The following is an 11,604-nucleotide window of genomic DNA, read 5'->3' on the forward strand; positions in this document are numbered from 1 at the left end:
GTGGCTTTTAAAAGGTAGAGTTTATTAATAAAATTCTGTTGTATTCATTCATATGTAAAACTTCAATTGTCCATTTTGGCCCCGTCCTACCACTGAGGGTCATAATTTGAACAAACTTGAATCTACCGGTACACTTTATATCTGAAGAGAATGTCACAAAAGTTTCACCTTTCCTGACCCAGTGGTTCTTGAAAAGAAGATTTTCAAAGATTTTTCCTAAAATATAATTCTATGTAAATCTTTGATTTTTAAGGCCTGGCCTTACCTCCGGGGTCATGATTTGATCAAAATTAAAATTACACTACCTGAGAATGCTTCCATGTACGTTCATTCTTACTGGCACAGTGGTTTTGGAGTAGATTTTCTTATTCCTTATTAAACCGGTGATCGGCCATCGTGGCCCCGCCCTACCACCGGGGGTCTTGATTTGAACAAATTGAATCTATAATACCTGAGGATGCTTCCACATGAGTTTCAGCTTTCCTTGCCCAATGGTTCTTTAGAGGAAGATTTTCTAAAGATACCATTATTTTTCTTTATTTATTCATGAATATCTCCCCTTTAATGGGGGTTTGGTCTCTCATTTGAACAGACTTAAACCCAATTCACAAAGGATAACTTGTGGCAAGAGTGGTTGAAATTGACTCAGTGGTTCTTTAGCAGAAGATGAATATGTGAAAAGTTTACGACAACAACGACAACAACAACGACAACGATAGACAACGAACAAATTTTGATTTTGATTTGTTAAGATATACATGTACAAAGCGTGTGATGTAATGAGTTTTGTAAAAGTAATTTCTTCGGTACCTTTATCCTTAGTACCAGTAACTGAACGCGGCAGCTTAGCTGGGGAAGTAGATTCTATTTCTCTGTCTTCCCCTCCGTTATCTTGCGTATTGTTTTCAGTTTCTTTCTGCATACTGTTCCCAATTTGCTTTTGTGTTGTGTTGTCAGGATGATCTTGCGTATTTTTGTCACTTTGCTCACCTGTCTTGTTTGCAATCTTTTCTTGAGGATTTTGATCAATCTGCTCAGTTGTATTAACTATCTCTTTGAAATGTAGAGAAATTCAACATCATATGAAATGTATATTTCAAGGTAAATCAAATTAATTTGAAAAGAAAATAATGTCAGCAATATTGTCACAAAATAAATCACCTTGGGTTTCTGTCGTCTCTCCTGGTAACAACGTCTCATGTTCAACTTCAAAAAGAAGAGAAGAAATGTAAAAAGCTCACAAAATGTCTTAAAGATTACAGCAAGGAGGCTCGTCCTAATTTATACGGGGAATATTTACTATGACGTCACACATAATATAAGGTCTTCAAAATTCCACTAATGATTTTATTTGCTTCTTTGATCATGAACTGCTAGATAGCTGTAGACTACTTAAAGTATCCGATGCATACTGGCCTCGGATTGAATGGAATTGAATGCATAATAGATATGTATATAGACTTCAATGCAATTTTTAATAATTAATTTCTGCTTAGGTAATTAAATTTTTGAAAATTTCTCTTGGTAAATACCTTTCTACTCTAAAATAATATCAAGATATTTCACTAACAATTAATATTTAAGGTCAGGAAATTTGGTAATAATATGGGTCGGATACCTTTAAAAACTCACTATTTCATGCAGTTTTGTCGTTTGTTAAATCCCACACAACAACATATTAACAATTCATCGATATCTCTTGTCAATGTGACGTCAACTCGCAAAAACGACGCAGTTTGGTTACAGTGGGAGGCTGATCAAGTCACATTTTGTACAATGAAAAATGTCTTTTGTTTTTAAAATTATTATTTGCAGTTATATAAAAAGTGGTAAGTTAGAAGCAATATTTTATTGATATAATGTCACTATATTCTTCACACAACTGATACGGTCGTGTGTTTGTAGGGAGATTCATTGAAAAAGTAATAGAAGGATCCTGATAAATCGATTTATTACAAGGGCAATCCTCAATGTATCATGCCAAATTTTTATACAAAAACTCAAAAAGCATTAAGATATTTGAAAAGTTCTGCGAACCTCAAGACATCTTGCAAATAAATTGATTAAATAGTCATATCTAATTTAGTTGACCCGAAAAATATTCAACCTGTTGTTCAACAAATATAATTTTAGCAATTAAATAAGGTAATCTAAAATTTTAGCAATTAAATAAGGTAATCTATATAGGTTTGCAACACTTTTCACAAACTTTATGGTGTTTAAAAAATAATTATAGTATAAACTGAGATTTTTAACTTGGTTATGGCCTTGTAGTATTGAAATTTATACAAATTCAGCAGCACCTCTAACCTATTGCTACAACCCTCTCACTCAAATATCACGTGACAAGTCTGAACAAAAAATCTAATTGTCCTCAACATGTAGATTTGAGCCACATTTTATTTTTTTTTTTTAAATATCAGTTAATTCCCAAAAGGAATCGTCAAACCTTATAAAAAATACACTTTTTATCCTTAAAAATTTCAGATATTTCCATTTGTAATCTTATAACTGTACTGCGTGGCAAAATCATTAAATTGACAAGCCTTACCTTAACTCTAAAAAGTAGTAATGCAATACCCAAATTTATTTTTAAAAAAATACACAGAACAATCCAAATACCGGACGGTTATTTTTTATGTATGTTGTGTATGTCAACATCACAACTTGAAATTATCCACCATGTTTATTGAAATTGGTCGATCTTACTATGTGACAGCCAATAAGATTAGGGAGAGGTTCTCAATATGGATAATTTGTACCTGATTTCAAGTAAAATATATGTCACAGTTTAGGAAAAAATCATACATGCATGGAATAGTTTTATTTATTGATATCTTACCATCAGTATCATTGGTACTGCATGCTTTTCTTTTTAATTTCAGTGATAATGTAAATGTATAGTGAATAATCATTGACTCTCACCTCTGCGTCTATTGATCTTCTTTCCTTCATAGATATTTTTACCACCTTCTGTAAGCTCATTCTCTTTCTGATCTGGTTTAAAAAAAGTTTCTGAAATAGCACACTCTCTTTTTTCTGCAGATTCGATACCAATACCAGTCTTTATGAAGCCAGGCCTTTCTTCTACTTCCGTACTTTTATATGTCTCTTCGGCAATGAGAACTATCTCCTCTGGTTCTGTATTGATACAAATCTCAGAATTAACTTTGTCTATCTCATTTGATTTAATGTTGACAAGAGTATTTGTAAAACCTTTTTCATTTTTCACAGTTTCATTTAGAATACTAGTACCAGGTACATTAACTTTATCTATTTTTTCCCAGATTTCAGTTTTGATTAGAGTTTCTTCTAAATCCACTGTATCTAAAAAAAAATAATATTTTTATTGATTTAAAGAAAGAACACGTGCGATTCCCGATATGCAAAAGTATCCCACGTTTCCCAATATCATTGATGTCCCTGGTTTAGTATACTAACTAGACACCAATTGCTGATAATTTTTGGTTTCGTTGTGAAATAAAATTGTAAATTCACATTTTAAAGATATAGACCAATAGTAGATTTAATTCATATAATGCCTCTCAGTGTGAATTTCAATAGTCACTGACGTCAAATTCAAAGACAGCTGCATGAGATTTACATGCATATTTGTCCTAGCTTCTGACCCACCGGTATATCGATGTGCCTTATTAACTTTCAGGTAGAATTATCAAGAAAATAACTCCATTACATGTAACTATCAAAGAGTTATCACACATAAATGATGTAGAAATTACAATGTTCTATCATTATGTCTATAAATTAAAAAAAATGTGCAATGTCGACTGTATGCACTTTACTTTCCAGTATCATTAAAAATTAAGCCGTCAATTTTTATATTGTTTTGTTTAAATCTCACATTTGATTCTAAAATTAAATGTTAGATTTTTTTTATAAAATCATTACCATCAGTAAGTTCTTTGCAGTGCAATTATATTTTAAACCATAAATTTCATATTGTTTTGTTTACATGTAATTTTAACATTAAAATCAGATGTTAGTTAAATTCATTAGCATCAGTAAGTTCTGTGTGGTGTGACAGCAACGAACTTTTACAATCTGTTTCTGTTGTTATATCTTCCTTTTTGTATTGTATGTTGATCTCATCAACTGATTATAATGTGTTAAGAAAATAAATTACTTGTTTACTTTGATATTATTTGATATAAGATTAAGGTAAGCCGCATATTTGAACTTAAATATTATTCCTCATGAGAGTACAAAACTAATTGTTAAGACGTTACAATGAAACTTACCATACAGCTTTAATATCGTTACTTTTCAATTATATTTTTTATTAGATTCAGTATAATTAAATAAATAAGAATTTATATCGTTACAAAGAATAAAAATTCTCAAATCGGAAAACATTATAGCTTTCAAGCGCTTTAAGTAATGCCTAGATCACATTTAAGCCGATGGTCGGGCGACCAAATTTTTCAAGTCTTGTCGGCTGAAAGAACATGATCGGCCGACAGAGTATCGGGCGACAAGGAGCAGACACATTGTTTCTAAGAACACCGGTGGCCTCGACAAATAACCCCCCCAAAAATTCTTTAGAAATCAGAAATATTTTTTTCATATATCTATATTCAGATAGGTGACTCGAGTAATGTTCGCAAGGCAAAGTGGCGGATTCTTATAAAATATTGTGACTCAATGTTGAAAACGTTTGAAACATTTTGTATAGAACTGCATAAAAACGACAAATGATGCACATCTAAGCAGCAAAGAATACTTAAGATTTCTTTATATCTTACGCATTAACCATTTATGTTATATCCGTAAAAAAAAGAACCCAAAGAACCAATTTTTGCTTCAAAACCTGTCAGCCGTTAGTTGTTTTTGGAAATGTGACTGGGGTTTAACAGATGTTTTAAGTAAGATTGTTTGTATTTACAAGCTAAAAATTTCATGAACGTCTACATACGTGAGGGAGTTCTTCTTTTGTCTTTCTGTTTTCGTTTCCAAAGGACACCAGCCAATATCAAAATGATGAAAAACATAACAGCAACCATATTCCAAACAATAACCTCTGTAGAATCGTTGGAGTCTTGTGGAAAGGTGCCTTCAGATACGTTGTAAGATGTTGTGTTGTAAATACTTTGAATTGTCGATAACCCTAGATTAGATGCTTCTGTAGTGTCCACGGTACTGATGCTCTCTGTGCTATACAAATGAAAATGTAAGTTATGCAGTAAAAAATCGCATAACAAATGTTACAATTTAAACTCTGTTGACAAAATCACATCCGATAAATCAGCCTCTGCGCAACACGATGGATTCAAACTCACGATGAAAGAATACAATTTTGATCACTTATCTTTATAGGTATTCACATGTATATTGATAAATTATGTTTTCTTTGTAGATATACTGAATAACTTAAATAGAAACCTTTCATCATCAAATTTACAATTAAAAAATTAGAGTCAATAGGTATGAATAATACTAAATGGTTTTCCTCTGTGTGCATTGGTCATAGACCCTTACACTGACATTTCACATACGGTATGGCACAGGTAAACCGGTCCCTCACTTAGTTGAAGTCAATATGATTCTTGATGAAACTTTATTTAGACCTCATTGAAATAATATGAATCTGAATTTTATGAATGTCTTATACTGATAATACAAAATGGTTTTAACACTGTTTATTTGTCTGTGTGTCGGCCTGTTTGTTTGTCTCTTTATCCACTTAAACTTTAGCGTTGCAAATAACTTGACTTTTTGAGCTGGACTTTAGTGTTTTACCAAATAAAAAATAATACCAATATTTTACATTGGCCCTTACTTTTGAATAATTGGAGCCAGGACATTCAAGTATTTAATAAATGTGTCAAGACCTCACAGTGTGTTTAGATATTTCTTACTTTCTGACCCTCGCCTTGGAGTTTGACACACTTATAAAACCATTAACTTTCGTCAAACTTATTAACAGTTACTTAGTATCATTAGGTCTTTAATATTTCACAGTTTTAATCATTGTGACTAGTGCTTTCTCTTCATGCCAATAATTTTGATCTCTTTTTCTTGGCCTTTAAAAATTAACTTGCATCTGCAAAATGCATCTCGTAATATCAAAGCCAGTTGTTATTGAAGATGTGGATACGGAAAGTTTGGACCATAACATTTCATTCATTTTTACTGCCAGACTTTTCTGATGAACTTTTTTGGCTTTTATGCAATGCAATATAACAATTTTAGTTAAACCAACATGAATATTTCATGCCATTAGGGTATATAGATGTAATAATCTGGAAATAAGTCAATATCTGTAAGTCAAGATTCCAAGACTTGTTTACAAATTGTAGCCTTTTATTTGAATATATCACTTTCTCGTAATTATGATAATACGATGCTTATTTACATGTATTTGGTGTATTTCATGTTTTGTTTTTGTTAGGTAAGGAGGATTAGATTCTGAATAATATCACATTGAAATTACGGCTTACCAGAGATGTATCCATTATTTTCTTTTTGGTTAATTTGAAAAGTATTTGCAATGCTTACCCCTTTTGTAGAAGGGGATTTTTTTTAAAGATTATTCTTTATAGAAATTTCCCTATTTGGTAAGGAAAGTTACATTGCCTTATTTGAGTTCGCCTAGAAAATTGTTAGACTTTTTATATGATATGTGGCCGATATTTACAGTTTATCACTATTTTTACCTTCTTTCATCAGGCATTTACTTACGCATTTGGACACGAGGGTTCAGCAAAATAACATCGGTCTTGTGTATTAATGTTCTGGCAGGCGTGATCTTAAAATACAAGAAAAGCAATAGCAAGAACATAAAACATTGACACTTGTTTAAATTCAATGGGATATTTCTAATTAACTAGGGTCTCACATAAGTATATCTTGTTGCTCCTATATTCTATGTCTGGACAGCCTGATGAAAATTGAAGACATCCGGTGCGATAGAGTTGTCCTTCTGTAGTCCTCAAACAGTTGCCTTAACATGTATCGATATCGGTTATTTATCATCATTGAAATAAAATCATTATGTGGGAGGAGCAGAATGTAAGACATGGAGTATCAGTTAAGATTTAGACGTCATATAATTAGTTGATTCATTCAGGTGTACATATCTCTTTCTTCCCCTTTCTTTCTCTCATTTAATAAGGAATTTATCAGAGGTCATGTTGTAATGTCTTTAATAGTGATCTAAATCTTAATAAATATACAGTAAAATAAAAATTAATGAAAAGTTTTTAAGCTCACTTACCCCTTTCTATTATCCCCATGATGCCATTGTAACATAATTCTATGAGCCCTGCTTTGTCTATGTTAGGGACACAGATGTACTGATCGTTTCCATACTGATCCTGACCACAACCCAACCTCCTGGAGGATTCTCCGATCTCTGTTATGTTCTTGGGACATGATTCCACAACGTTTTCCATCACTGTCAAATACTATATACACATTGTTTGCTTTTTGTTAAAACGCCTCATCCGAATAGTTCTTTTGTTTGTAAAAAATAACCCATAAAAATTGCATAAAGCACTTAACTCATTTAAAACGAAAGTAATTAAATACATCCTCAGTGTAAAATTCTAAAATATAGATAGTCATTATGAATAATGCAATATACATTTACCTCATGAAGTTATCAAATTATTTATTTTTCTGCTGTCCCAAATAAAACAAGAAATGTATTTCCCCCTGTTTCTTCCATTGCGTCTTCCACGCCCGATATTAGCGAGTTAAAAAGATTTTCAGGCATGGCTACCCATGCATACAGGTATATAGCACAATTAGTGTCATGCATATATTTACTGGTACACTAAAAATAACTTTAAAAGGGGTAAAGAAAACAGTAGAAATTTGAGATGCGCTTTTAATGCAATAGATAAGGCAGATGTTGTTTACATGTCAAAATAACTACCGGTATACACATATAACTCACTGGATTCCTTTAAAAAAACGTTTTATACTGGAGCTTATCTATCTAGAACTCATATATAACACATTTTAATATTATCAATTTACAATCTTACAAATGAGTTTATTAAATTTTGGCCAGGTCAGCTGTCTTTTTTAAACCATGGTTTATTAGACTAACTATACTGTATTGTTTTAAAATTTTAGGTAACCCAAAGGCTGTCTTTGTTACATTAAATAAATTATTACTAACGTCTCTTGCCGTTTTAAAAATGGTTTTACTACAATAATCTGTTTGACTATGTTTAGACACTACAGGAGTTCTATAATGAGATTTACTTTTACATTCTTCAGCTGAATTTTACATTTCAGTGAATGGAGTAAGTCTGTGTTTAAATTTTACAAGGCAGTCATCGATTGTAAAAGTAAAACTTCACAAATATGTACACACTCAGCCGATTGACGAGATGTAGTATCCCCAACACATTGTCCGCCTCAATTCATTTCCATCTTCTCGTATTTCAGTTCTACGTTTGAATGTATTGTGTTTATTTGAACTAGAGAGTAGTGTGTTGATGTCAAGGTCACTTCACGTTTCATATTTTCTTTGATTTCCACACCTGTTTCTCTTCCATATATTTTAGAATGACTTAAAGATATATGCTAGACATCTTGTACAATTACTTATGTATAAACATATATTAGATATATTTAGCCTATTTCAGTTTACTTACATTATTAATTTCACTACAGATTAAAAAACCCTACTCAAAATAAACCATATTAACTTGTATTACCTTTTTATTTCATAGAAGCCCAAAACAACAGCATATAATGAGAATATGTTTTCAGTTTGTGATATTTCATGTTCACAAAGTCCATTCTTGCTACTGATAAGGTTTTAACTGTGTTTGGTTGAAACGGATAAGGGAGTGCAGGTATTGAATTCGAAACAGATGTCTTTGCAGAAAAACCAGGAATGCAGCTTATTAGTGAAATATTTTAATCACAAAGGTCCATATATCCTTCCAAATACCTATGCATAATTTATCCAGTCAGCATAGAATTCCTATATGACAAAATATTCTTTGAAAAAGTGACTAATCTTTCTTTTTACCTAACCTCATTAGTTTTATATGATGAAAGATACGCTGTGAAAAAGGGTATCATGTCCTGGATCCGGTTGTATCAATATTAAATGAATGATTAAAGCTTCATTAAACTGATTATTTTTAATGTGTCATTAAATTCCGTTGTATCAATGGTGCACGAATCGGTGCATTAAAGCTTAGTTAAATTCATCAACTTTAATGAAGGTAAGGGGGCTTCATTAAGTGGTCATTAAGTATGGAGACCTGCTTTATGTTTTGCCCGCTTGGCAGAAGGAGAAGAATCAGTGCCTTTTGTGAGCCTTTTTCACTGACATTACGGATGAGGAAATTCGGAAATTATATCGATACCGTTTAAAAAAGTACAGAAATTAATGGACGGTCTGTCGAACTTTCAAAACTTCACATACCTTGTCAACAAAATTATAGGTATAAAGATGCTTCTTTTAATCAAATCACAATAGAAATCCCAACTGCAATCCCAGTGAATTCAAAATAACTTCGTGTACATGTAAACACTATAAGTGACGTCATTTCTTTCGTCATAATTTATGAGGTGGTTAACTAGGTCAACAGTAAGAGAATAAACACAGCTCCTATTTTAAGGTAGGCCTATACCGGTATCAATAAAATCCTGCATATGAATAAAACATCAGAGATCGTTTTTTTAATCGAGAAGCAAGCCCCCCCCCCCCCCCCCCTTTCCCACACACAACTTTCAACTTACCATCACGAAATATTTGTACCTGTAGATTGTCATTTTTTGCATGTTAATATTTTCTTACATGTAAATTAATTTTTTAAAAAATTACTCATTTTTGGAAAATACTGCCACAAGCTATCACATGTAATAAAGAATAAAAGAAAAACCGCTTCAGAGATCGGTTGATTTTTTTATTCATTGCTAAAGTCATAAATTGGAAGTGAAAGGAAGTTGGCCACTCGGTGGATTTAAAAAAAAAACTATTTTATGAATTAGAGCTGATCTATTATAAGTATTTTGTAAACATAGGAAACGCACATAGATACGCCCCCGGAAGTATTAATGCATTGCATTGTGGGATGTTCCCCTAATGTTAATGAATCTTTAATGAATTCTTAAATATTTAATGATTCATTAAGTAATAAGACTCTAATAAAGGTTTTGTACAACACACTTTAATGACTTTAATTATTAACTAATGTATCATTAAGATTTAATGAATTATTAGGCTTAATAATTCATTAAATTTAATGAGCCGTTGATAAAACCGGGTCCTGGTACATGTATTTTCACTCAAAATGACCAGCACGTTTGTCATCTGGGTGTTTTTAAGATGGTTATGTATATTTCCATGTAGAAAAAAACCTAAAATTTTCTATTAGAATAAATTGCTATAAATTGAAAGCACAAGCTTGTGATTATGTCAGACTGTCAAATTATTCTCTTCAGTTAAATACTACCTTGAAGATTTCAAAAATATTTCATTACGGAACGAACTTTCTTAACACCCCTTATTTGCCTATGAGATATTATATAGGCCTTTCAACTAATTTTTCGTGTTGCACATATCGGTAAAAAAAAGTATTTCATAGATAGATTTATGGGTAAATGAAATTATCAAAGAAGATAATAACTTATGCATACCTTTCATTAAGTTATCAAAAAGTTTAATTATTTGAAATTGACTTGTACGACGCTGTGTTTTAGGACAAGTAACTCAGGTGTGATAAATGACCAACTAAGTGCCGATTTTTTAGTTATCATTTATAGGAATGACATATAGGCTGCTTCAGCACTGATATTGTTATGTACACAAAAGGGTTCTTTCCATTGTTTTGTACACAAAAGTGTTTACCTAAAGACGAGAATGTCTTTACTCTACCTGAAATAACAGGGTCAAGTGAATGGGGAACAGACTATATTCAATATTTTAAATCTCTTTGACAATTGTTATGATGAAGAAAATATAATGTCATGTTTTTGAGTGCGTATTTTTGCGCTTCCTATATAAATATATATATTTTTACAAGTAAATGCAACAATAAATTATCTTATTTTTGTTACGTAGCACGAAGAAGAACGACTGAGTATAAAAAAATTAAACAGGTTAGAACTGAGAAGGAGTGTAGATTTCACTTTTTATTTTCATTTTATATAAAACTCAAACAATGTTACAGTTACAAAGTTTATTATATACAAAACACATATTGGATTATGGGGACTGACAACCGACTTACAATGCGTTAACGAAATAGATCTATCTCCAGGACAATTGGAGATAGGCAAAGTATAAATGGTAACACATAAGCAGCAAACAAGTAAAAAGAATGCACGACTGTTAAAATATATATACAAATGTAGTAAACAAACATACATATAGAAAATACACACATTAACCCCCAGGAGAAAACTTGGGGATTATTGGTTAAAATATGGAAAAATTTTAAAGAATTTTTAATATTTGTACACCAAAACAGCCATACGTTAGCATGACTTGCATAAAAGAATTTCATGCGTAAGCATGATTAGATGTCATACGTCAGCATGACTAGCGAAAAGAATGACATGCGTAAGCATGATTGAATGTCATACGTCAGCATGACTAGCATAAGAATGACA

At 31.7% G+C, this 11,604-nt stretch overlaps 1 protein-coding gene across 1 annotated transcript; it reads right to left on the minus strand.

The window, feature by feature from the left end:
* Nucleotides 1–4,000: 4,000 nt before the first annotated feature.
* LOC134233430 (uncharacterized) lies at nucleotides 4,001–7,697 on the minus strand. The gene is made up of 6 exons (XM_062715407.1): nucleotides 7,610–7,697; nucleotides 7,235–7,414; nucleotides 6,857–6,961; nucleotides 6,700–6,766; nucleotides 4,934–5,172; nucleotides 4,001–4,113 (listed from the first exon to the last, which is right to left on the minus strand). The coding sequence occupies exons 2-6, from the start codon at nucleotides 7,410–7,412 to the stop codon at nucleotides 4,001–4,003; spliced, it is 702 nt and encodes a 233-aa protein (XP_062571391.1). The 5' UTR covers nucleotides 7,413–7,414; nucleotides 7,610–7,697.
* Nucleotides 7,698–11,604: the final 3,907 nt, after the last annotated feature.

This window comes from Saccostrea cucullata, unplaced genomic scaffold, assembly GCF_032062105.1.
Source record: "Saccostrea cucullata isolate Sc308-1 unplaced genomic scaffold, CSIRO_AGI_Scuc_v1 ctg3354, whole genome shotgun sequence".
NCBI lineage: Eukaryota > Metazoa > Mollusca > Bivalvia > Ostreida > Ostreidae > Saccostrea > Saccostrea cuccullata.